We start from the raw sequence: 25,925 nt of genomic DNA, 5'->3' as shown, positions 1-25,925 counted from the left end.
CCTGTTCCTGGGGAAGTGAGGACGCAGGGACCCCTTCGGCAGGCAGTCGACGCAGAGGCGGGGGAGGGCTCCCCCGGGTCTGAGGCCCCGTCACCTCGAGGCCCCGCGCCGCCCGGAAAGCGTTCCCGTCGCCGCCAGGCTCTCGGGAGTCGAACGCACCTGGAGGACGCTGGGTACCCGCGCCCAGAGGGCGCTGTAGATTGGCGCCCACAGTCGAAGACCGGCGCCCGGTCCTCCCGCCCCTCTCACGGGCAGCGCTCCAATATACTGGGGCAGGGCGGAAGGGGGTGCGCCCCGACCCCGCCACCAGGGAGCAGCGGGGCTGAAACGCCAGGCACAACAGCTTGTGGGGACCACAGCTCCCGAGGAAGGCGAGGTTCCGCGCGGCGGTGCGAGAGGGGGCGGGGCGGGGGCGGGGCCAGGACCCCGGGGGTGGGGCTTTCCAAGGGGCCGGGCTGGGTGGCTCAGGGGGCGGGGTCCTAGGGGGTGGGGCCTGGGGCTGGCCCCGAGACTAGGCGAGCTGGGGGTGGGGGGCTAGTTTTTGCAACGGCTAAGGGCCTGTGGGTTTATGATAAGGCGGAGCTCCGCGGGAGAGGTGAGGGCTGGAGCCGAGCCGGGAGGAGAGGAATCCAGAGGTAGAGAGCGGACTGTAGCCGGCGGATTCCGCAGCCCTCGCCAGAGACAGCCGCGCGCGGGGCATTGCCCGAGGGTGCAGCGCGCAAAGACCCGGCGGAGCCCGCCCGGAGCCCCGCGCAGTCCGTGCCGCGCGGCGTCACCCCGATCCCCGCAGCCCGCAGCGCTCCCGCCGCCGGTCCGGGCAGCATGAGGCGCGTTGCGCTCTGGCTCTGGCTCTGCGCGCTGGCGCTGCGCCTGCAGCCGGCTCTCCCGGTGAGTGCGGCTGGGGACGGGCGGGGAGCGGCGGGAAGCCGGTGCTTGCAGAGTCGCCGATGCCGCCGGCGGCACGTGGAGGGGGAGGGGAAGTGGGGACTTGTCTTCCCGCGCTAGCCCGGTGGGCCCGACCGTGACCGCGAAACAGGGGTCCCGCTCCAATTGCCTCCGCCGTCGGTGGGCGTTGCGCGGGTTCCGCCGCTACGGGCGGGGGGCTGGGGCACCCGGCACACGGGGCTCCGCGTTCAATTATGTGAATCGGCTTCACATGCGTCGGTGCCCACCAGCCTGCGGCGGCTCCCGGGGTTGCCGGTTCTCATCCAGTCACCCCGGGAACCGCAGTAGCCGGGGTCCCCGCCGGCGACCCGGGAAGATGCAGTGGCCGCGGCCACAACGCTCACCCGCAGACCCGCCGAGCCCGGGCTCCTGGTCCCTTCGGCGGAGACAAGTTTGGGAGCAGTGGGGTCGGCGCGTTGGCAGAGAAGCCCGGGCCAGGGCTGCGCGGGGGTCGTGGTGGCCGCGGAGGTGGGGTCCTCAGCTTCCCGTCGGCTGCCCTAAGGGAGCCAGGCAGAGCTGGCAGCGGGAGGTTCCGGGAAGTTGCTTCCCGAACACCAGAGCCCCGAAGGAACCCAACTTTGGGGCTGCTGAAGTTGTGTGGCCCGCGGAGGGGTGCGAGCGGGGCTGGGCACGGCCGGGGAGGGCTGCGGCTTCCACGCGAGTGGACCCCGGAATGGCTGTTCCCCTCCCCCGGCCTGGCTTTGTGCTGGAGCCGCGCGGAGGGAAGGCGGGTCCCTTGGCCCGCCCAGTGGAGCTGGGGGGAAAGAGGGACGAATGTGGAGTCCTTGGCTGGGGGAGGCCTTCGGGTAGGACTGCAGCATCTACCTTTGGCGAGGGGTGGGTCCCCTCTGAAGAGGGACCTGGCCGACAAAGAGCATCCCGAGGGCCCCCAGAAAGTGATCTCCCGCCCCCGCCGCCGTCCGCCAGCCCGCCTTCCCCAATGGGGGCGCTTTGTTCTCAGCCCCTGTAACCCTTTCCTGGGAACCGCCCCGCGGCGCCGGCCCCGCCGTGGGCCGGGACCTGGGCGGCCGCCAGGTGTCAGCGCCGTCCGCTGTGTGTCCACGTCCACCCCCAGCCCCCACACCCGCTGCTGGAGTCCGGAGCCCTCCCCGCGGGCTGGGGCGGCCATCCCCGGGGATGGAGAGGGGAGGTGTGGACGGAGCGGGGGGCTCTTTCCCTTCCGGAAGTGGCGGTCTCTCTCTACCACATCTGGACTGCTCGACTTCCCCAGCTCTCGGTGAGGGAGGCACGTGGGCAGGGAAGGATCGCAGAAGGGGGGGAGGGGGTGCCGGGTCCTCCGCGGGTAATGTGGCATCTGCACAAATCTCAGCAATGCCTACCCTCTGTAAGCGGGTCCCTCTACAATAATAGAAGCTACCAGCTATTGAGACCTTTGGGGTATTTTATAGGGTCTGGCTCAGGTGAGGTGTTTTCCAGGCTTATCTGTAAAGTGCCCCTCCAACCCCCGCCCTGCTTTCCAACCGACTGTTGTGTTTGGAACTATATTTTGAAGTACAAGGACAGGGTCCCTGATGCCTCTTGCATTGCTGATGAGTTGGAGGTGGGGGTCGAAGGGTGCCAAATCTGGGGGAGCCATGGGGACAGATGGGATTTCTGAGCTGCATCTCCAGTGCACTCCTGGCTTTCAGATCCAGGAAGTCGCATCTGGCTTCTTCTCTCTGTAGAGTTGCAGCTTGGTAGGACTCAGATTGTGCCTTGACTCACAGTTAATACTCTGGAGAAGAGAGTGGAGCTGTGTGGTTTAATTGGGTGGTCCACCTAGGGTTACCTGTCCACTCCACTCTCTACAGGCCCAAGATTGGGCCTCAGCAGAGACTGCTGAGGTGGGGTTCTCCACCTATTTCCAGCCAAAATCAGGAGTGCGGATTTGGGTTCTTTTGCTTGCCTTGGTTGAAGCTGGCATTCTTAAGAGCTGGGATCCCAGAGCGCCTGTTAACATGGGGGAGGCAGGTGGGATGGGAGGTTCTCTGCGGACTGTGTTTCCCAGAGTTTCCTGTGTACCGGGTAAGGGCAAATACTGCAGTAAGAAGCCTTATTAGTTGCCAAAAACTTTGGCATGTTACAGAGGGGTGGGAGGCAGTTGAATCTCAAGGGGGAATGGAGGGAAGGAGAGAGGCTTATTAGAATGTGGTGGTAGGAGGGCTTCCTGGAGGGGGTGGCTGAGTGGAGCCTGAAAGCACTAGGCTTTGGGGTCAGACTTTGGCTTGGAGCTTAGGTTTTCTTTTTTCCTTTTATCAGGTTTCATTTGTTTTCTCTCTCCCAGCCCTGCCTTTTCCCTCTTTACAGTGGGTGTCCATGTTGGGTTAAAAGTGGGGGCATAAGGTGGCATAAAGTACCATCGTCCCTTCCCCCGTTGCTAAAAGAAATTAGGCAATGAGGTTTGCCTAAAATAGGAGGCGGTGTCTACAGGTTGCAGAGATCTGGTCCTCTCCCAGAGCTCACTCTGGTCCCAGTGGGAAGCAGGTCAGAAACCCCCTGGGGACCAGTGAGGTAGGGTGTGATCTGGGCACCTGATTCTGAATGGGCAGGGGAAGGCTGCTGGGGCATAAGGTTGCTTGAAACCACTCCCAAGAGACAAGAACAGGTTTGTCTAAAAAGATTTCTGTGTGTGTGTGTGTGTGTTTCCTGTGGTCTTTTGTTTCTTCCATGCCAGAAAAATTGCTTGTTCTGGAATAGTTACTTGCTATTTTCCTCTCCTTCTCTTTTCTCTTTCTTGAAAGGCATAAAATCCCTTTTTGCCCTAATTATGGGGGCCAGTGGAGACATTTCCCTAAGGCCTGGTGGGGTGGGTGGGGGTTGGGGGAGGCGTTAAGTGCCTCCTCTCCTCCTGGGCTCAGAGCCTTTGAGAGGTGATGTCACTCCTGGCTTCAGCTCCACCGGGAGGGTGGAGCCGCTTTAAGTCTCTACCTGTGGCTCATGGTGGGTTCCAATAAAACCTCATTAACCGAGATTGGTGGAGAGAGAGATGAGAAAGGAGGGAGGCCTGGAAAGAATTAGTGAAAAGCTTGAGTTTTGTAGTATTTTATAGAGGAATGTTTCCTATTGCAGAGTTTCGGATTCTGAAATCCCTTGGGAATGAGGTATCCTTGGCATCCAGGTTTTTTTAGTGAGCTAAGAATCCATATTGACCTCAAAAGTATTCTTACTTTGGGCAGGACTCTCTACAATATTTATTTTCTTTCCTATATTAACAGAAGAATACCGGGGCACCTGGGTGGCTCAGCTGATTAAGTGTCCGGCTTCGGCCCAGGACATGATCTCACGACTCATGAGTTCGAGCCCCATATCGGCTCTCTGCTGTCAGCACAGAGCCCACCAAAAAAAAAAAAAAAAAAAAAAAAAACTACTAAGCATAATTTAATCTCTAGATGCCAGGGTCTTCTTCATGGTAGTCACTGTGTTAAGCATTTCTGTCCTGGGTTTGTTGCGCTCCGAAGNAATACCGGGGCACCTGGGTGGCTCAGCTGATTAAGTGTCCGGCTTCGGCCCAGGACATGATCTCACGACTCATGAGTTCGAGCCCCATATCGGCTCAAAAAAAAAAAAAAAAAACCCACCAAAAAAAAAAAAAAAAAAAAAAAAGACTACTAAGCATAATTTAATCTCTAGATGCCAGGGTCTTCTTCATGGTAGTCACTGTGTTAAGCATTTCTGTCCTGGGTTTGTTGCGCTCCGAAGGGCACTTTGCCCCTGTGCTGGGTGCCCCCAGGTTGGTATCTTTTGAATTCTGGTTTGCTCTGTTTCTCCCCCCCATCCCTGACAGTAGCCAAAAATGACAATTGTGGGCCTAAGTGTAGCAGGCAGCTTTTCTGTTCTAATTTGCACTGCTCTCCAGCAGTACGAAGAAACTAATCAGATCTGTTAGAATGATTCCTAAGAAGAGAGTTTTCAGTGCTGAGTGAGAGTTTCACTTGTGAGTAATGCTCATGATCTGTGTGGAGTCGTGCTTCCATGGACCATGCTGGAACCTCAGCAGTATCCCTGATAGTACCTAGGATAACAAGGCTGTCAAAGGACATGCCTACAGGCTCCCTCAGTGAACAGGTGTGGATGACCTCTGCGAGGAGGCCCCTGATGACCCTGTGTTCTGAGTTTGTCTGCCTGGCTTGACTTGGAAGAGACTTGCCAGTCACAGGTAGCCTGGACCTGGTGAGGCTAACTTGCTGTAAATCCCATTTGGAAGGGCCTTTACTCTTAGCTTGGGTTCTCTCTCCATTGCTTCACCATGTTTTATTTGGGCTGAAGTGCATCTTTCCTCGTGCGCCCATACTGTTTGGCAGCCCAGAAACAGCTTTGGATTAAGTAGAGCTCCAGGACCAGGTCTCAACTCTGCCACTAATTTACCATTTAACCTTGAGTGAGTCACTTCACTTCCAAATCTTGATGTCCTCTGTAAAGCGGACATCATACCTGTTCTCCTTGTCCTTTGTCATATGCATATTCATTTCATAATGAGTGCTTGAAAGTGTTTGGAAACGAAAGTGCCAGAGGAAAAGTTAGCTATCGATATAATTAGAGGCACCTTTAATTGAGTGCCTATTATTGAGTGCTCAGTGCTTTTCTTACATTCTTATCTCATCTTTAAGCCAAACCTTTACGTTGTATGTCATTGCCCTCATTTTGTGGATGAGGCCTATAGAAGTAAGCCCCTCTGAGGGGCCAGTGTCCAAGAAACAGGATCTGTACATATGCGTGGGCATATGTGTATGGCATTAATGAATTGATGGGCTGTCAAGTCTCCCCAGTGAGGCTGGCTGACACTTGTGAGGCCCTATGGGTATTTGCTGTTCCATCCTGGAGAACCATGGGTGTGCATATTTTGGATGGAGAGGGCATTGGGCTGGACCGAGCTGGCCTGAACCATGCCTTTAGGTGAACCCTGAGCATTGGCCACATCCTGGGCTTGGGTTGGGTTCACTCAGTGGCGTAGGGACAGGCAAGAGGTGCTCCCTGGAGCTTAGGTCAGGAGAGAGTGAGGCCCATGAGGGGAGGGTGAGGTGTGCTCCCAGGTCTGATGCCCATGCAGGGACCATATATATGTTCTTGGCTTGTGCCAAGAGGCCTGATAGGGCATCCCACGTTTGCATGGTGGCTTCATGCTTATCCCCAGGGTGGCAGCCAGTCTGCACTGACTTTCATCTGAGGCACTGGGGAAACATTTTCAAAATTAGCAGATCCCTTTTTAAGCCGGGGAGGTGGGCACCATGGTATCAACCAGATGCCCGGATACCCAGTACTCCTGGTGCCAGGGCTGGGTTCCCCCCGCTGGCCCTCTCCAGCACTAGGTCCCGCTGTAGGACAGCCCATGAGGAATTGGTCATTAAATGATTTCTAGTCCTGGAACCCTGGGAGTTTTACAGAACAAACTATTTTCTGATTTCTTCCTTCTTTTCAACAACCAGTTTTGGAGTCTTGGGTTGGAAGCCCATCCCCCCCTTGAGGGCCTGCCCACGTGTGTCTAGAGAAAGGGAATGGGATTAAGGGAGTCTGTGGAAAGAGGGCTTTTGGCGCCAGGATCCTGTGCCCTGGAACACATTCAGCATGGTGTCATTTCCCTGTCAGCTGTCCCAGGGCTTTAGATGAGAGTATGCATTCTGGAACCTCCCTGGGAGCCGGCCGTGAGTGCCCTGATGATGCCGGGGGAGGGCAGGCTTGAATGCGTCCCTCAACACAAGGAGGCACGTCTGAGGCCACAGAGGCAAGAGCCAGCCTCCGGGGTCACTTCAGCTCTGCAACTTCGAATCCAGGAGACATGGGAAGTCTGCATGGCCTCTGGGATGGCCGGCTCTGTCTGCGTGATGGAGCTGCTTCTGCCTATCCTCAGGAAGCTTACACTGAGTAGGCACTAGAACGTTCCCAGAAGAATAGCGTTTCTAGGCCCGAGACAGAGGGACTTAGTTAGCTTCCCTGTTCTCAGTGCTGTGGGGCCCAGAATGAGCTGGTGGTGTGGGGCTGAGGGGAGGTGGACTAAGCTCCCTCTGGAAAGTGTCCTGCTGCCTGTCAGTTCTGGGGAGCCAGGACGTCTGGAAGGGCCGGGTGTGTGGAGGCAAGCTCATGGCAGGGGGTGGGGGTGGGGGTGAGGGTGCCGTGGGCAGTTCTGAGACTTTTGGGCCAGGAGAGGGGAAGGCTGGTGGCTGGAACTGCTCCCGGACTCAGTCATCTGCCCCGTGATGTTTCCTGTTGACACATGAACTTGGAGGCTTCCAGATGCATCCCCTTCTGCCTCTGGAACTCCTTGAGGGTCTCTGTCCTCCTGGCATTTGTTTATGGCTCCAAGGGTTGCCTGACTCTATGTAGAGGCTGTTCCCATGCTGGGAATGCTCTCGTGACTCACCTGGGGCTGCCCCCCGCCAGGGGCTGTGTGCTGGCTGGCAGACCCCCAGCACGGGTCGCAGCTACAGCTGAGCTTGGCCTGGGTGGTCTTGACTCTGTTTCCTCATTGGGCTTCTGGCTGGGTAGGCTGCAGCCTGAGTGTTTTGGGAAACCTGGTCACTACCTGTCTGCAACTTCCCCTTCAGAAGCCGGGAAGCGGTCTTCCTCTCTCTTCTTTTCTGGTGGATTTTCCCCTTTTTAGTTGCAACTCTGACGCTCCTCCATCCCTGGCATTAGAAGTCTATAGAGGTTACTCCTACAGAGAAGGGCAGCTAGGACTCTTGTCCTTCCTGGTCCCAGGTTGGCCCCTGACTGGCTTGGGTAGATCTTTGTCCCTCTGTGCCTCAGTTCTCCCATCTGTTCAAGGGGCTTCCTTCCTCTTCTTCAGCTCTGAGACCTTGTCCTGGGGAGAGTGAAGGTGGTAATGGGAGACTTGGTCGGGGTTAGGGTCCTCTACTGTGATTCTTCTGGGGACTCGAGGGGACACTCACTGCCTGAGGAGTCATCCGTGGAGGTGGGGGTCAGGGCAGATTGCTTGGAAGAGGTGGACTCAGAGCTCAGTGTGGGAACCAGAGGTGGACAGAGGACGCTGGGCAAGGTCAGGCCTGGTGATGTTCTCTGCACACACCCAGGCATCCTGGCCACCTGCCCCAGGTCCGCTCATCAGCAGGAGCGGAAGCCGTGTCTGGCAGGTTGGGGCAGTGGGGCAGGCAGGTGTGTTTATCACTCCACTTGTCAGCTGAGTCACGGTGCCAGGCCCACAGATCCTCCCCTGACACTCACCCAAGTAGCCTTGACAATGAGCCCACTGTGTGCTGGGCACAGGGTGGTGGGAGCCCGGTGGGACTAGCTGTGGCTCTGATGTCTGCCTTCCAGCCCTGGCCCTCCTCTTGCTGCTCAGTGACTTTGTGCAAGGGCCTCTTGTGGCCTCAGTGAGCCCACGCATGAAATGGGAGGAGGGAGCAGAGAACTTAGGTGACAGTCACACACTTGGGGTGTTTGTGATATCCTGTGGCTGTGTCACAGGACTGACGGGCATCAGGGCCTGGCCTGTCTCTGTTCCGGGAAGCGTTCTGCTTCAACCCTTGGGGGTCATGAGCCCTCTGTGGCTTGACCGGATCTAAAGCCCAGAGCCTGGTGCCTGCCATGTGCATTGCCTTGTGCAGGTGGGGAGTGGTCCACACCTGGTCCGGGAGCGCACATAAGAGTCGGTGGCCATTAGTGGGACCAGACAGGTGCCTGCCATGTGCATTGCCTTGTGCAGGTGGGGAGTGGTCCACACCTGGTCCGGGAGCGCACATAAGAGTCGGTGGCCATTAGTGGGACCAGACAGGTGCCTGCCATGTGCATTGCCTTGTGCAGGTGGGGAGTGGTCCACACCTGGTCCGGGAGCGCACATAAGAGTCGGTGGCCATTAGTGGGACCAGACAGGAGAGTTGGTCCATGCAGATAAGCCAGAGGGGCAGTGACTGTAACGGTCATTCATTGAGAAAGGGTTCATCCCAGTCCCACAGTACAGCAGTTTCTAATCAGGAACTCAGGCCATAAGGTGGGTGATTTTCTGGCCATGGGAAGTGTTAGGGAAGGGAGTCCCCTGATGGGGGCGGTGGGAGTGGCAGAGCCTGCCAGTTTTGCTTTGGGACCCTTGGGCCCCACCAATCTCCCGGGGTGTTAAGAGAACTGTCCCACTAAGTGATGTTGAATTCCTAGTCTTTCCCACCCAGGGCTGCCGTTCTGTGGCCACACCGGCCCTCTGCCCCCATAGCAGACCAAGGAGGTGGGGTGATGGGGCCTGGGTGTGTAAGGAGGGAACTTCTGGGGGGCCAGGTGTGATCATCGACCCCAGACCTAGCATGTGCTGGGCACTGGGGGGCCTTGGGGGACTTGACTGCTGCTTCCAGGCCCCCCTGCACCACGGTGGCCACTGATGCCCAGGTCCTCACCTGCCCGCTTGGGGACTTGATTGCTGCTTCCAGGCCACCCGCACCATGGTGGCCGCTATTGCCCAGGGCCTTGCTTGCCTGCTTAAGGATGTGACTGTTTCAGTCCCGTGGCAGGGGGTGCAGAGGCAGCATTGGCTCTTTTCTCTGCAACTTGTCAGCATCCCTGCTGCCCAGGAAATCCGGGGCCTTGGAGCCCCATCTCTGGGGAGTGTCCCCGACGGGTATGTGATCAGGTTTGGGCTCGCAGGGCCCCAGGCTGCGGGTGTTTCAGGAGCCTCTGAGACTGTTGTAGAGGCTGACGTCAGTCCACCTTCTCGCAGAGAGACCTGCTAGGGTGCGGCACCACCATCTCTGGTGACCACATCTCCTCCAGGGCGCGGTGTGGGCACTGTCTGGGCAGCCAGACCTCCGGGCTGGCCAGGGCCTGCGAGCTGTGGGCCAGACTAGGAGAATGGGCACACTTGCACTTAGGCAGAGGGAGCCCCCCAGGCTCTGCACCTGCCTCCCCTCCCCGCCCCCTCACAGGCAGCTGTGAGTATGGGGTGGTCGGGCCTGGAGGAGGGGCATCCTTGCAAAGTTTCCCTGGGGTCTCCTGGTTGTCGTAGTAAGGTCCTGAGGTCGGTGTCCTGTGCCCTTGGAACAGTGGGAGGAGCAGAGAGGCTGTGACCTCATCCCTTTCCCCTCTACCTGCCTGGGAACACGGTCATTCTTCAAGACCGCTATCTAGGGGCTGGGTGTCCCGGGGACGCCCTGACCCACCTTTCCTCCTAGTGTGAGGGCGGCAGCCTGATTGCTTGGGTCTGCCTACCTTTGGGATAGGTACTAGGGCCCAGTCTGAGGTCCTGAAGCTGTGGGCCTGGGGAGGCCAGCTGGGATCCAGAGGTAGGTGTCACGGGGACTGGAGAGGTGTCATGTGGGGGCCGGGAGGAGCACAGGACATGGAGATTGGCCAGTCCAAGTCGTTACCAGGCTCCATCGCATCCTCCCTGTGTACCTTGGGGCATGTTTCTTCACCTGCCCCTAAGTCTCAGTTTCCTTTTCTGTAAATTGGGGCTTTTCATCTGCCTCGGAGGGCTTTTAAAAGATCCCAGGAACTAATGTACATGGTATGATTGAGGTCCCTTCCTTGCCTGGGCTCAGAGGAGCAAATCTGGGGGAGTTCTGTTTAGAGAGTCCCCTGGGGAGCACCCCCCCCCCATGGCTGTGACTGGGGGAACTGGCCTGGGTGTACAGTTACTTCATGTGAATGGCTGGCTGGTCTTACCCCAGTGTGCTGATGTAATAGGGTCTGAAAACATGGCTTCTGCCCCTTCTCAGAAATCTGAGCCTTCTCTGGCAGGTCAGACTTTGCTCGCCTCTGCCTGAGCCTCTGCCAGGGGCTGGCTCCTGACCCCGAGGAGGTGTGAGCTGGGCTGGCAGGCGGCGGGGCCAGGCCAGACAACAGGGCACCTGGGCTGCAGCTCAGGCCAGCTGAGCGGGGCCCCGGACTGTAGGGGACAGTGGCTTGTCCCCAGAGCTGCAGACTGAAGGCTGCCCCAGCGAGGGAGCTGGACGAAGCCAGGCTGCAGGGTGTGGGGGGGCGGGCCTCACTTCTGTGGTCCTCTTCCTTCTGCATTTTCCCCTGTGCCACCTCCCATGGAAAGGATGGGTCTTTTCTTCATGAGGGTAAAAGAGCCACACGGTCCCCAGTGAAGGGTGTTTGAGAGCGTGCCTGCTGGATTGCCTGGCCTCAGACTCTCTCCCGAGCACTTCACTGGCTGTGTGGGACAAACTGTCCCCTTTGCCTCAGTGTCCTTACCTGGAGGATGGCTACGGCACTGGAATCTAAGGTTATTGTGAAGATTAATTAATTCGGCTAAAGTGCTTAGATTCGTGCCTGGCACGTAGCACACAATACATATTAGCTGTCATTCCTGTTTTCTCCCTAAGGCTTAATTCAGGTATTTCTATTTTTCCAGTAAACCCCAGCCCAGGTGAAATCCTCAGGTTCCCACCTCCACCCCATGACTCTCTCGGAGCTCTGGGCAAGGTGTTAGGGCTATTCTGTGTGCTGGGTGACTCCGAGCTCCTGAGGCTCGGGCTGCATCCCTAGGCACATGGTCTACTGTGTGCAGGTGACGCTGGAGCCCGGGAGCTCAGCGCAGGGTGTTTGAGGCTCTCTGCACCTTCCAGCCATCAGGAGGCCCCTGGCGAATGCGAGGCTGACCGTGAAGGGGCCTTGTCTACTTTGCCCGTCTTTGAGGTGGAATCTCACTGGGAACCTGGGGAGCGAGCCCAGCTGATTCAGACCTGGTCTTCACAGAAAATTCTGCCTTCTGTTACAAAGGCCAAAACTCCATTCTGCCATGGTACCCCCATGGGACTCCTTCAAGAACACTCTGCCCTTCCCGTGTCATTGTCTGGGCTTCTAACAACCTCAGTGCCTCATCAGTCTGAATTGTTTTATCCCAGAGGTAGGTTCCCAGGCTAGCCCATTATTCTTCTGTATGTGGGAGGAGAAGCCATGTATGTCTGTGGCTCAAAGTGGGAACAAAGGGCATTTAGTCTGTCTGTCTTGGGTATGGGGTTGGCTGGCAACCATATTCTGACACAGGTTAAAAAATGTGCTCTTGGCATCTCCCAGCCTCTCTTTTGCAATCCTTTCCCATCTTCCAGGGCTCTTACCCACCCCCAGTGCCCCTGTTCCAGAATTAGCTGCTTCCCTGTATAGAGCTGATTTATACTCTAGGGTGAGTGACTAGCACCTGATAGCCTTACCAGAAGCATTTTAAAGGGGACACTGTGCAACTATTGGGACATTGATTGGATAAATTTGGGTGAGGAAGTGCCCCCATCCCTGGCTGTGTGCACAGCTGGAGCCCTGACTGGCTGCAGGTGTGTCCAGAGCTACTAGTTTCTGCCCCTGTGAAACTTGAGGAGACTTTATTTAGACAGAGCAGGGGGAGGGTATCTCTAGAAGCCAGAGGTGTTGGGCCCCCAAGCCCGGTGGCATCTGGAGGTTAATTAGCTAGAGAGCAGTTCAAAGGGCCCCGGTGAGGGCTGCCTAGGCTCAGACACTGAGCTTCCGGTCTTCACTGCGTCATTAGGACAGCCAGGGCTGGGGAGGTACAAGGCTCTGGAGGCCCCAGCCGCTCCCTCTGTCCTCGTGGGGTGCCATCTGCCATCCGAGAGTCCCCTTGATTTGGAACGCCTCTAAGAGGGCAGTGACCCCGAGTCACTGTGGTCAAGTACCCTTCTCCCCACTTGTCATGGTGGGCCCTCCCCCTGCTGAGCACTGTGATTGTGGGGTACCGCCCCTCAGGTGGGCAGTCCCCTTGGCTGCCGAGCCATAGAATCAGAACCAGGAGCCCCCTGGCTCTCCCCCATTGTACCGATGGGGAAGTGGACACAGGGTCTTTTCCAAGGTCATCCAGTAAGTTGGGAACAGAGCCCAGGTTATCACCAGGTTTTCCTGGTACTGGGTTTGGTCACTTCCCCTGGTCATCCCTTGTCTGACTTCCAGGGCAACCCTGGCCACAGAGGCTGGGCTGGGCTGGTCTGGGCTGGGCAGGGCAGCCTTGCTCAACGCCTGGTGCAGGGCTCTCGGAGGTGGGGAAAGCAGAGGAACTGGTCTTCCGGCACTGCGGCCCCACACCCAACCCTCAGCTGGGCCCGTCCAAGACGAGTCCCAACACGTGGGCTGTGCGGCGGCGCCAGCTCTGTGGAGGGGTGCGTATGGGGTGCTGGTGGCAGCGGTGGCCTGGCTTGGTCACTGGGGCTGGCACTGGCTGCCAGGACCCTCCCCCACCTCAACACAACCCTGGCCTCTCCAAGGTCTCCAAATGGGCCGAATGGGGCAGGGCAAAGGGCTCTGCGATCTTGATCTCCGGTTTCCCATCTGTAAAGCCCAGTATGGACGTTGCCCTGTACCCCAGCCCTGCCCTGGAGTCCCCCAGATGGTGAGGTGGCAGCTGTGTCTGTGTCTCAGTGGCAGCTGAGTGGGGACAGCTCCGGTGGGTTGTGTGCGTGTATGAGGGGAAGGGCACATGCCTGAGAGGTCCCCTGAAAGGCGTTCCCCCCAGTGGAAGTGCCGACGGGGGCTGGGGGCCTACATGCCCTCATGGATGCTCAGGGTGAAATCAGAATAAGCCCCTGTCACCCACCTGCTGTTCCCTGGGCCCCTGCTGCCCTGGGCCATGCCCATCACACCCTCTGCAAGCCCCAGCTTGACTTGGTTTTGGTAGAGAGACACTGAGCTGATAAATCACTGTGCCTGTCAGGCCGGAAATGCTGATCCTGTCTGAAGCCCTGGCGGGGGGTGGGGGGGGGCTTTCTCCTGGGAGTGCCTAAAGGGGGTGGGGGGGAGACTGCAGGGTCTTGAGGCCAAAACTGGGAGATCTGTGCCTCTCAGTGGCCTAAGCATGTCTCCCCGGCAGCTCCCAAGTTAGGAGAGAAGCCTTCAGAGAGAAAGAAAGTGACTTACCCGCCACTACTCTGATACCCTGGTCAGGAGGGGAGCCTGGTGTCTTACTGGGACCCCAGCCCTCGGTCCTGCCCCTCCCACTCACCCCAGCATGGCCACCCCTATACCACTCTGGCCCCTCTGGTAAGGAGTTGGGACCACTGCTCCCTGGTCCCAGCCTAGCCTGTCAGAGCACTAAGGGAGTAGAAGTTTCTCCAGCCAAGCGCCTTCTGTTGTCCAGAGAGGCAGAGAGCTGCCCAGGTCACCCAGCAAGGGAGCAGTAGCACTAGACCTGCCCTGGGGCAGCCACCCTGGTCAGGCTCTTTCTCCCTGCCATCCCTGGCTCTGGTCCTTTCCTTGAGACCCTTGGCCCGGGATGCTTTGCCATTGACCTGCCTGGCCCCTCGAGTCTGTGCTCAGGCCATGTTAGGTAGGGCTATAGGAGGGGGTATAAATGATCCCCCAGATGGGGAAAGCAGAGTTATAAACCCGACTGCCTTAGGGCACCAGGGTGTTTGGTGAGCCACAGGAGTGGGGCGGCGTGTTCTGCAACATTCTCTAGCCCCTGCACACCCCCCACTCCCCCGCTCAGGCAGGTGCCCCTGGAAAACTGCACAGAGGCTCTGTCTGCAGCGCCTGCTCCCCTCCCTGGTGGGCCCACCCGAGAGATCCTGCTGGCTCCTGCCAGGTCAGTGCCTCGGGCCTGGGGTACCAAGGAGGTCCTGCAACTCTGGGCAGGCAGGGCAGGCCGAACAGAGGCTCAGCTTTGTCTCCGGTTTCTTTTACCCCCAGGAATCACAGGGGTCATGCCTCTGGAAGTTCAGGGTTTCCTCAACTCCACGGTGAGGCTCTTTTGCAGCTAGACAGGTACTGCCATGTACTGTCCGCAGGGAGTGGATGCATCAGAAGTACAGAGAATCACTTCTTCGATCACTTTGCCCCTAGGGCTTGTTTACGGGGTCTGTTGCTATTTGGTGCCTCTTCTTTGAACGTTGCACCTTTGTGAGAGTCTTGTGACCTTTGTAGGGATTTGCCTTCCCCACCACCCAGGCCCTGGGCAACTCTGGGTCAGACGGTTTCCTGTCCAGACTATTGTTCTCCAAGTGTGGTCTGCATACCACCTACATGAGCAGGGACCTTGTTCAACATCAGAGTCCTGGGCCTTTTCCCCAGACCCACTGAATCAGCCTCAGGGACGGAGCTCAGAAGACTTCTGATAGTCTCCAGATGATTCTTAGGGGTCCTGAAGAAGAGGGCCCACGACCTGGACAAAGGTGATGCTTTGAATTTCACCTTCAGTCAGTCTGGCATCCTGATACACCGGGGACGTAAAGGCTAGACTCCTGTAGCTCTACCCCAGACCCGAAGAGTTATGAACTCTAGGAATATGGTGGGGGTTGGGGGGCAGGGATCTGCCTGTTTGCCTTAGATCCATGGATCTGACCAAGAAACTGAAAGGGTAAAAATTCTTTTTTTTTTTTTTTTAATTTTTTTATGTTTTATTTATTTCTAGGAGAGAGAGAGAGACAGTGTGAGCAGGGGAGGGTCAGAGAGAGAGGGAGTCACAGACTGAAACAGGCTCCAGGCTCTGAGCTGGCTGTCAGCACAGAGCCCAACGCGGGGCTCGAACCCATGAACCGCGAGATCATGACCTAAGCGAAAGTTGGACGCTTAACCGACTAAGCCACCCAGGCGCCCCTGAAAGGGTAAAAATTCTTTAAAAAATGTGAATCTCAGGGTTCCTGGGTGGCTCAGTCTGTTAAGCATCTGACTTCGGCTCAGGTCATGATCTCGCGGTTCGTGGGTTCGAGCCCCGCGTCGGGCTCTGTGCTGACAGCCAGCTCAGAGCCTGGAGCCTGTTTCAGATTCTGTGTCTCCCTCTCTCTCTGACCCTCCCCTGCTCACACTGTCTCTCTCTCTCTCTCAGAAATAAATAAAAAACATTTCAAAAAAAAAGCAAATTGGTGCAAAACAGGCATAGCGAATAAAATACAGAAATTTTTTAAAAAAATGTGAATCTCTTAACCCTCCTTACATGATACTATGCTTTTGTTTTTGTTTTATTATTTATTTATTTATTTTTAAATGTATATATTTTTAATAGTTTGTTTATTTTTGAGACAGAGAGAGACAGAACTTGAATGGGGGAAGGGCAAAGAGAGAGGGAGACACAGAATCTGAAACAGGCTTCGGGCTCTGAGCCGCCAGCACAGAACCTGATGCGGCGCTTGAACCCACGAATTGCGAGATCATGACCTGAGCTAAAGTCGGTCACCCAACCGACTGAGCCACCCAGGCGCCCCTATTTATTTTTTAGAGAGACACAGAGTGCAAATGAGGGGAGGGCAGAAAGAGAGGAAGACACAGAATTTAAAGCAGGCTCCAGGCTCTGAGCTGTCTGCACAGAGCCTGACACGGGGCTCAAACACAGAAACCGTGAGATCCTGACCCAAGCCCATGTCAGACGCTTAACTGATGGAGCCACCCAGGCGCCCCTCAATCCTGTACTTTTAGCAGTGTGTTGGTTGAAAGACCAATGCAATCCTGTGAACTCAGTAACACTTTCTAAAGGATTTGTGCTTTATCCATCACTTAAGTCAGGCAGCAGGTGACACATGGCAGTGATTCAGGGTGCGGGTTGGAAGCCACAGATCCGAAGGGACCCGTGGGCTGCAGTCAGCAGGGTGGTGGGAGTCCAGGGAGCAGGGAGACAGGCAACCTCTTCCATCAATCCAGAGTTAGAAGCATCCTCACTTGAACCTCTCTGAGAGGTCCACTTGACATCCTGACCTGTGACGCTGCTAAAGAGTTTCTGTCTCCGAGTTGTCTTCAAGGGATGCTTGCTCAAGTCCCTAGGGTTCCTTGGCTGGCCAGGGCAATGGGGCTTACTCGGGTGCAGGCTGCTGAGGACAGTGGCCCTCTTTATAGCCAGTGCAGAGTGAGAGCTGGCAGGACTTGGTATGAGGCTGTCTTTTTTTTTTTTTTTTAATTTTTTAATGTTTTATTTATTTCTGAGAGAGAGAGACAGAGTGAGCAGGGGAGGGTCAGAGAGAGAAGGAGACACAGAATCCGAAACAGGCCCCAGGCTCTGAGCTAGCTGTCAGCACAGAGCCCGATGCGGGGCTTGAACCCACAAACCGTGAGATCATGACCTGAGCTGAAGTCGGACACTTAACCGACTGGGCCACCCAGGCGCCCCAAGGCTGTCTTCTTAAAGCTCCTCTACCAGCCTTCTGTCCTTGGGAGTGGCTAACAGCAGCCTGTTGCGGACTCCCAGCCCCTGGCAGCCCTGACCCCATGCTTGTCCATGCCCTCCCCTCTCCACCTGTGAAGTGTGGGCTGGCATCGTGGTCCCCTCTGCTGCTGGGGTGGGGGCCAGGAATTCTTACTCCAGAGTGCATTTGTCCCATGGCTTCCGGAGCTTGTGGCTGTGTTGAGAAGACAGGCCTCTTAAAATAGAGGGGCCAGCGGGAGAGGGAGCGGGATCCAGGTGAGGAGAGCAGGTGGCGCATTGCTCCTTGGCCGTGGGCAAATCCTTCACCTTGTCTCTTTCAGTTCCTCATCTGTAGGAGATGTTAATCTCAAGCCTGCGTGCCTCAGATAGAAGGGTAAAGGTGGAAAGGGATGGAAAGTGTTTTCAGTGTCAGAGAATGCCTCAGTTTTTTATACCTTCTGGAGGGTTCTGCTGAAGCCCTGACCCCAGGTCCCCTCTCTCAATCCTTCCCACAGAGCTTGGGTGTGGCCAGCAGACCAGTGTGGCAGAGATGGAGATGGGCTAACTCGCTCTCACACTCCCTGTCCCCCAGGCTCCATGTGTCTGCCCCATGACCCCCGTGCCCCACCGGGCCCAAACCTGGCTTTGGCCTTCTAGACTGGTGGACTGCTAAGGGCCTATGCTGTGTGTGGATGGGAAAGAAGGAAATTGAATGCATGAATATTTAGATTTCACTACAAGGGTTTTGATTTGTTATATGAAAAGTGGATTTTTCTAGGACTTGCAGAGGTTCAAGGGCCCCATTAAAGGTATGAGCAGGGGCGCCTGGGTGGTTTAGTAGGAAAGGCATCTGACTCTTGGTTGTGGCTCAGGTCATGATCTCACAGTTTGTGAGTTCAAGCCCAGCATCAGGCTCTGCACTGACAGTACAGAGGTTGCTTGGGATTCTCTCTCTCTCTCTCTCTCTCTCTTTCTCTCTCTCTCTCTGTCTCCCTCCCTCCCTCCCCCGCCCTCCCTCTCTCTGTGCCCCTCCCCTGTGTAGGCGTGTTCTCTCTCTCTCTCAAAATAAATAAACTTAAAAGAAAAAAAAGGTATGGCTGGTTGGCCTTTACATTCCCAGGCAGCTTGAGGTGGGTTCCAAGGTAGGCTCCCCTGTCCCCCAGCAGCTCTGAGCTGTGGCCACATGGTCCCCAGAAGGACCCAGGACAGACAGGGCTGAGGAGAGCCCTGAATGAGGGCTCTCCTCGGAGGCAGCTGGCCACAGGCTCCTAGCGCAGTGGCCTAAGTGAAACTAGAAGTCTCACCCAGAATGCCCGAGTCAGCTGGCGCCTAGTGATCCAAGTTCAAACTCAGCACTTTCTGCTGATTTCCTCCCTAAGGAGCTGAGGCCGGCACAAGTTCAAGCTGGAGGGGATGGGGAGGTCACTGCGGCCCTTCCCCTGATGGAGACCCAGCCCTCAGAGGGAGGGGCTGCCCTGAGGCCAGGGACCTGGTTTCAGTGGAGAAAGCTTTGCTTAAGAGCTTGTTGTGTAAACAAGATGGCAGAGGGATAAGCTGAGCAGAGTTGAGGGAACAAATTGCTTTTAGGGACTGGGCAGATCCAAAGTCTTATCAAGTGGTGAAAGAGGCCCTGCTCTTGGGAAAGTGCTAACCTGTTGAGGCTTCTCCCTGTAGGTGAGAGGCCAGGCCTCCCTAGCATTTGCCTCCAAGGTTGACATGGTCCCAGTGCGCCGAGTCCTCCACAGGCCTGCATTCCCTCATCTGTGAAATAGGAGATTCTGGTGTCTGCTGGAAGATTCGGCTCTCATCACAGTGTGGTCTGGCCAGGCCCTGACCCCGTCGGTGTTGAGCATCACCTCTGAGGGACAGAGTCAGTGCATTGGGAAAGGTGCTCTGCTGGTCTCCTAGGGCCTCCCTGGGAAACGCTGAGGGAAGGCAGGGTCACTGGGCAAGAGGGAGGCAGGGTCTCAGTGAGTGTGGTGGGTGGGGCGTCCCCTGAATGCTTGCGCCTCCCCCCGCCCCGCCAGGCTGTGGGAAGCAGTCCGCCGCGGGCCTGGGATGGGAGCCTGTTGGGGTCTGCCTGCCTGGTGGGCACTATTCTTTGCTACTGAAGGTTTGGGGGAGGCTTCGACGCTCGGCAGAGACGGGACAGGTGTAGGAAGCAGCACCTGGGGGACAGAGTAGACAGGATGTGGCCTGCGGTGCAGGCGGAGGGCAGGGACCATGCCCGATCATTTAGATGGGCTGTGACAGCTCACATAGGCCCTTCTGGGACCAAAGCCTTTTTCTTGGGGGGCGAAGAAGAGTAGAGTTTGGGTTTTGTACTTTCAGAGGAAGCTCGGTGGTATTTCTAGCCTGGTGGTTTCTACACGTGTCTGAAGCTTCCCTCCTGGCCTGAGCTCCTGGAGGCGGACCTTCCACCTGGTCCAGCTCTGCCCCAGGCAGCCTCCGGAGGCCAAAGGGCTTGTCTGCTTGTCTGTCCCTCCTCGCTCTGCTGCATTCGAGGGCGAAGCTCCGTGGCCTGTGGCCAGGATGTGGCGATGCCTCTCCCGCCGAGGAGGCCCACTCCCTGGAGCCCAGCCTTGGGCGGAACCTGCCTCTGACAAGTCTGCGCAGAGCCTCCAGTGAGGCAGCTCCCTCCTGCCTCTCTGCCACCCGTCTCTGTCTCTCTGCCACCTCCATCCCACCTTTTCCCAGGCTGGCACCAGAGTCCTCTTACCCGTGCCCAGCCGCTCTGGAGCCCTGAGTTAGAGCATTGGCCACTGTTGGTGGGGAGAACACTGCACACCAGGCTCCAGTAGGCTCTTCATATGCGTAACCTCCTTGAATTTTGCAGCCATTCTGGAACATAGATATTACTACTGTCCCCATTTGACAGATGGAGAGACTGAGGCCATAGGAGACTAAGGCTTCCTGATGTCCTCAGGGCCACACTGGGTGCTCTGAACTGTGCTGAGTTGCTTCTTTATTCATTCTTCTGGCCCCTGACACTGGGGTCCTCTAGAGATGGATGCATCACAGATTCATTTGGGTCAAGGTCATGTTGCTGAATGCGACACTCATAGCTACCCTTCTTGCCACCTGACTATTGGGTCTTCCCTTCTCCAACCGCTCGCTGTTCTGGAACTAGTATTCGGGAGCTCTCCCCACCCCCATGTCACCCTCCTCCAGCTTTCTGGCCAGACTGCCCGGCTGTGTGTGGTGTGCCCTGCCTCCCCCGGCCCCCTCACTGGGCCCGCCGGTGCAGCCCCTGCCTCGGGCACTGGGGAGCTGCCTGCACTCTGGCCCCGCAGCCTCTCAGCTGGACCAGGCAGGCAGCATTCCTGGCACAGCTGTTTGCGCACAGGGTCCATTCCAGGCTCGTAGCTTGTTTGTCGGCACCTCCTGAGCACAGGGCCTCGTCTAGATCAGTCTCATTTGTCCTCAGCCTAATGGGCATCCTGTCCTTCCTTCCCCACGTGGGCCTGGGTCCTGTCCTTCCTGTGGATGAGAGAACAGGCCAGGTGTGGGAAGGAGCATGCGGCCAGCCTGGGGTTGTCCTGTGTGGCCAGCCATGCCTCAGCACAGACAACTGACCCCATGCCCATCCCTCCCCCTCACCCCCCGCCCTGTGAGTCCCTCAGTGTCCATGCCCTGGTGCTCAGCATGCTTTGGGATGTCTCTCTGGCGTCAGGTTATTGGGGGATTGTTCCTGAGGCTCTTAAACCTGTCTTGGACCCTGAAGCTCACTGGCCAATGGCCTCAAAACCTGATTTTCAGTGTGGGGTGAGCTGACGGGGTCCCATTGTGGCCACAGTCTGTGTTCCCAGTAAAGGCATCTTCTATCTGCTCTTCTGCAAGGTCTGGGGCTCCCTTACCAGACTGAGCTTCTTGGGACAAGAGCCCTGCCCCGTCTCATGTGTTTCTGCACCCCTAGCACAGGTCTGTGTCATCAGAGCACTCGGGGCGGGGGACGGGGGGGAGGGACCGAGGGTGGTCCTGAACTGAGGGTTCCGGAGCCATACACAAGGGTTTCCTTCCTGTGCTATATGTGTGCGGTGGGGGAGCTCACTCAGCTGTCTGGGACGGGGACCCCGGAGTAGCAGGGCCTTGGCCAGGCCTCCACTCATCCCCTTTTCTGATCTTTTTCCAGCAAATAGTGGCCACAAATGTGCCCCCTGAAGACCAGGATGGCTCTGGGGATGACTCTGACAACTTCTCTGGCTCGGGTGCAGGTGAGCTGACATGAGGGTCCATCCCAAGATGGCAGCAGGTCAGGAGTGGGGATGGCTGTCAGGCAGCCCCCCTGGCTGGGCCTGAAGGGTGGCGTTAGGGAAGAGAACGGGATCCATGCTGCAAGAAAAAGGCCTATATGGGTTGTGGGAGTGAATGTTGGGGTTCCAGGAGGCCCTGGGGACTGCTTGCTGCAGACAGACTTGAGCTCATATTCTCCTCTCTAACTCCCTGGGCAACCTTTGGAAAGGCAGACTTCTCTGAGCCTCTATTTCCTCATCTGTAAAATGGGAATATATCTTAACTTCATAAGATTGTTGGGAGCTGTAAGGTAACATAGAGCCTGGTGGCATGTAGATCTTCCATAAATGTTCCCTTATCTACCTCTGTTTCCCCTTTCCCTGGAGGAGCAGAGTCCTTGAGCTGGAGGTAGTCACGGAGTCCTCCCAGAGGAGGTGCTCTTGACCAGGATTTTGGGAGAAAGCTGAGGCCATCTGTGGGGAAAGTGGCCGAGGTAGGGGCCTGGGAGCTGGAAGGTAGGATGCAGGCCTCTGTTCCTGGGGGGCTGGGCGTTTTTGAGGAGAGGGCAGGTGGAAGAGGGAGGGGCCAGAGGAGTGTGCACCAGAGACAAGGCATTCAGGCCCCTGAGAGTATGCCCCCCGCCCAGGGGCAAGCTTCCACAGCCACAGGAAAAGCTCCTCCCCAGATGGCCTTGTTGTCTCACGGTTCTGGGGACCACGCCGTCCCCAGGCACGAGCAGCAGAAAAGGGCAGCTGTCCTTGTGCAGTTTCCAAAGCTGAGTTTAGCCTCAGCTCGTACTGCCCTGGGGAAACGGCTTCTCACAACAGCGTTTGCTGGGCTGGCCCGGGACTCAGAGCTGCAGGCCCTCGTCCACACCGTCCTCGCTGCACAAGCCCGGCGGGTCCGGAGGCTCTGGGCCTCCCCTGCTCCAACCTGCTCTGCTTCTGGCCTTCAGGTGCTCTGCAAGATCTCACCCTGTCACAGCAGACCGCGTCCCCCTGGAAGGACACGGAGCTCCTGACGGCCATGCCCACGGCTCCAGAGCCCACAGGCACCGACAGCGTCGCCACTTCCACCTCCATCCTGCAGGCTGCAGAGAGGCCGGAGGACAGAGACGCAGTGCTCCCGGCGGGGGTGGAGCCCGGCTTCACGGCCAGGGGGAGGGAGACCACCCCCCCGCCCCGTGAGACCACGCGGCACCCAACCACTCACCGGGCATCAACAGCAAGAGCCACCACGGCCCAGGTGCCTGCCACCTCCCATCCCCATGGGGACATGCAGCCTGAGCACCGTGAGACGTCAGCCCCTGCAGGGCCCAGCCAGCTCGCTTCTCACGCACCCAGCGTGGAAGACAGTGGTCCGTCTGCCACCGAGAAGGCTGCCGAGGATGGAGTCTCCACTCAGCTCCCGGCAGGAGAGGGCTCTGGGGAGCAGGTGAGTGCTCAGCGTCGTCCTCTGTGCTTCCTGGGACTTTGGTACTGCTGGCTCAGTCATCTGGGACACTCAGCGCCCTGTGCACTATGAGCATGTCATGCTCCCCACCAGGAAGACAGGCTTACGAGGTCCCACCTTCCCCCTGCCTCCAGGGCCGAGCCCAAGGCGGGACAGACTAAATATGAGACCTGAGCAAGGGAGTCCTTCAAGATCCCCTAAAAGAGGGCTTTCCAAGCTTAAGCACGGCCCCTGCTGCGCATGTAGAAGCCCTATAAGGTCTTGCTTTATATGTTAGAGTCATGGTCATTTTACCCTTTACATTAAAATGAGCCCATTTTTTTTCATGTATATACAAGTGCTTTGTCTCACTTGCCGTGCTATCTGCCACAGTCCAACCAGGGCCTGGTGTGACGTGGTGAGCGGTACCTGGCTTTGGGGTCCAGGGGGGCTGGGTTGAGTGTGTCTGAGCTGGTGGCCACGGTGACCAGGGACGCCGAAGCTGCTTCTGGGTTTAGAAATCAAACCGGAGGCTGCTGCCGGCGGTGGCCGTCCACAGCCTGCAACTGTCCCCGTCTCCCCGCAGGACTTCACCTTTGACATATCTGGGGAGAACACAGCCGTGGCTGCTATGGAGCCTGACCAGCGGAATCAGCCCCCAGTGGACCATGGGGCCACGGGGGCCTCCCAGGGCCTCCTGGACAGGAAGGAAGTGCTGGGAGGTGAGTTTCTCTCGGGTGGGTGGTAGGGGGGTGCGTACCGCTGCTTGGGGGTGGGGCCTGTCTTCGGCCCCGGAGTGGGGCTGAGCACGGCGACCTCTTGGGGGCCGGGTATGAGGGAACCCTGCTCAACCGAGCTGAACCGGCCTCCCCGCCTGCCCCCCTCCAACAGGGGTCATCGCTGGAGGCCTCGTGGGGCTCATCTTTGCCGTATGCCTGGTGGGTTTCATGCTGTACCGGATGAAGAAGAAGGACGAAGGCAGCTACTCCTTGGAGGAGCCCAAACAAGCCAACGGTGGGGCCTACCAGAAGCCCAGCAAACAGGAGGAATTCTATGCCTGACAGGGACGGGGCCCCCCCTGCCCCGTCACTCGCTAGGCCCCCACTTGCCTCTTCCACGAAGAACTGCGGGCCCTGGCGCCATGCCCCCCACCCCCGGCCCCCTGCCCACGGCCTTCCGGGGCACGCTGGGGGCTCTCCTCTGCTTCTCTGACTTCCGCCTGGAGACTTGGGCGCAAGGGCTTTCTCGCACATGACTTTTCCACCGCCGCCAGCACCTGGGACCTCACCATTCTGACTCAGTTTCTCCAACCCAGAGCAGCCCCTCCCCGGGCCCGATTCTGGAGAGAAAGGGGACCCTGCCGCTTTGGACCTGGACAGCCCGCTTGGCCAAGGGCCGGCCCATCTGTCGCACTTGCTGGTGGAGACCAGCGGCGGGGGGTGGGGGGGGGAGGGGGTGCGGGGGGGTCGTTTCCGCCCCTGAGTGGCAGGGAGAGGAGTTCAGAGCTCCATGAGAGCGATGTTTCGTGGGGAGGTCTCATTTAGGTATCAACTTGTTTTTGCACATGTTTCCTCTAGTTTCTTTGTTCATAGCCCAGCAGACCTGGTCACTTCCGGGGTAAGTTAAGTACGTTGATTTGGTTACCCCCATCCTGCTTCCCTAATCTACGGCGAGGAGACAGTATCAGGGTTAAGAAGACTGTTTTGTTTTGTTTTGTTTTGTTAACTAGGAGAACCAAATCTGGAAGCCAACATGTGGGCCTAGTTTGTGTGTTGTCTCAGTTTGTCACTCACGTGTGCAACAGGGTATGAAATGTCTGTTGGGTGGCCCCATTGGTGGGCTGGCTGATCCTGGTGGCCGTGGGCAGTCACACCTGGAGCGGTCACGCTCGTGTCCATGGACTCGGGGCCGCTGCTGGGCCCCAGCCTGCTGCGATGTTGAGGAGCCGTGTGAGGATGGAGTCGGGCACCTCGAGCTGGGGCCCAAGAAGAGAGGATGGTGGGGTGAGCGCGGTGGCAGTGGCCTCCAGACCGAGCCCTTCCTTTCGTGCCATCTCTGGAGCCCATTTTCCTCCAGAAGGTGACGGGAGGGGCCCGGGCACACCTGGCACGGAGCTATTCCATGTAGGACCAGGTTCACCTCTAATTAGCTCCTGTGGCCCTGCCCCCAGGGCTGGAATCAGGAATATTCCAAAGAGTGATAGTCTTTTGCTTTTGGCAAAACTCTACTTAATCCAATGGGTTTTTCCCTGTACAGTAGATTTTCCAAATGTAATAAACTTTAATATAAAGTAGTCATGTGAACTCTACTGCCTTTGCTTCTTCTCTCTGTGCTGGCCGTGTGGATGTGACCAGCTTTTTCTCGAAACACAAATGATATTGGGAAACTTGGCTCAGAACTCTATGCCGTTCTTTCCCGTGGGGAGGGGTGCTGTGGCCAGAGTCCCTCTGATTTGTTTGCTTTTTATTTTTTTGCCTTTGCCGAAATTCTTCTGGAGGTCGGTAGGTTCAGCCAACGTTATATAAGGCCTGATGTGAATTTCTTGTGTTGCCAAGCTCGACGCACCGTCTCCCAGATGGCTTACGAAGCTGTGACGGCCTCGGCACGGCTTTACCTGAGGGCCGCTGGCTCCGCAGAGGCTCGGACACCTTGGACAGACCTCCTCTCACACCTTTGCTAGGACCAGAGCCCCCAGCCCGGTGCTCCTGGGAACTCGCGCGCTCGCCTGTTTGACAACGTTCCACTGCTCTGTTGGCCGCTCCAAGAGGGGGTGCCGTCTGTGACTCTGAGAGCCGCTCCGCCATGCAAAGGGAACCCGTGCTCTGTGCTCAATACTGAGACTTTCTGCCCGGAGTTTGTGACTGGACAAGACTCGGGGGGTGGGGAAGGGGTCGACGACTGCTCATCTCTGCTCCTCCCTGGGATGGCCCTGAGCCTGTGGCTGGGCCCATTCACGGAACTGTAATAAACGGCACTTGTCATTTGGGCCTGTGGTGGTGGTTGAGTCTCTTCTTGGCCTGGCCATGTCCTTCCCTGTAACCCTCTTGGAGGGAGGCTGGTTCTGGAATATGTTGTGCCTCGGTGAGAAACAGTGGGATTAGTGCCTCCGTCTGCAGTGAGGGAGGGCTGTGTCCCCCTCTGCTCTCTGTCTGGCCTTGGTCATCTTACCTCCTCCCAGGGCTCCCTGTCTGTCTCCTGCCCAGAATGTCCTTGCTCTCCTCCTGGATCATCCCTACCCTGTGGGCACAAGAGCTTCCTACTGACTGAAAGTTTGCTAGCTTCTCTGTGCACTCATGTCATGCAGCTCCTGAACGCTCCCCAGCAA

At 57.4% G+C, this 25,925-nt stretch overlaps 1 protein-coding gene across 1 annotated transcript; it reads left to right on the top strand.

Moving 5' to 3' along the window:
* The first annotated feature begins 532 nt into the window (after positions 1 to 532).
* Positions 533 to 25,587, top strand: SDC1 (syndecan 1). Its single transcript, XM_039220184.1, has 5 exons — positions 533 to 888; positions 21,069 to 21,150; positions 22,125 to 22,603; positions 23,187 to 23,322; positions 23,492 to 25,587. Exons 1-5 carry the CDS (start codon positions 823 to 825, stop codon positions 23,659 to 23,661), a joined length of 933 nt encoding a protein of 310 aa, XP_039076115.1. The 5' UTR covers positions 533 to 822; the 3' UTR covers positions 23,662 to 25,587.
* The last annotated feature ends 338 nt before the right edge of the window (positions 25,588 to 25,925 follow it).

The sequence above is a fragment of the Hyaena hyaena genome, unplaced genomic scaffold (assembly GCF_003009895.1).
Source record: "Hyaena hyaena isolate Hyena2069 unplaced genomic scaffold, ASM300989v1 scaffold_874, whole genome shotgun sequence".
NCBI classification, from domain to species: domain Eukaryota; kingdom Metazoa; phylum Chordata; class Mammalia; order Carnivora; family Hyaenidae; genus Hyaena; species Hyaena hyaena.
This window is presented reverse-complemented; position numbering and strand designations above follow the sequence as displayed.

What these genes read in the sequence shown, in the direction of transcription:
- SDC1 (XM_039220184.1), top strand. Translation starts at nt 823, where the DNA reads ATGAGGCGCGTTGCGCTCTGGCTCTGGCTCTGCGCGCTGGCGCTGCGC. An exon ending in GCCTGCAGCCGGCTCTCCCG is followed by an intron (nt 889 to 21,068) that starts GTGAGTGCGGCT and finishes ATCTTTTTCCAG; the next exon opens with CAAATAGTGGCCACAAATGT. An exon ending in CAGGAAGGAAGTGCTGGGAG is followed by an intron (nt 23,323 to 23,491) that starts GTGAGTTTCTCT and finishes CCCCTCCAACAG; the next exon opens with GGGTCATCGCTGGAGGCCTC.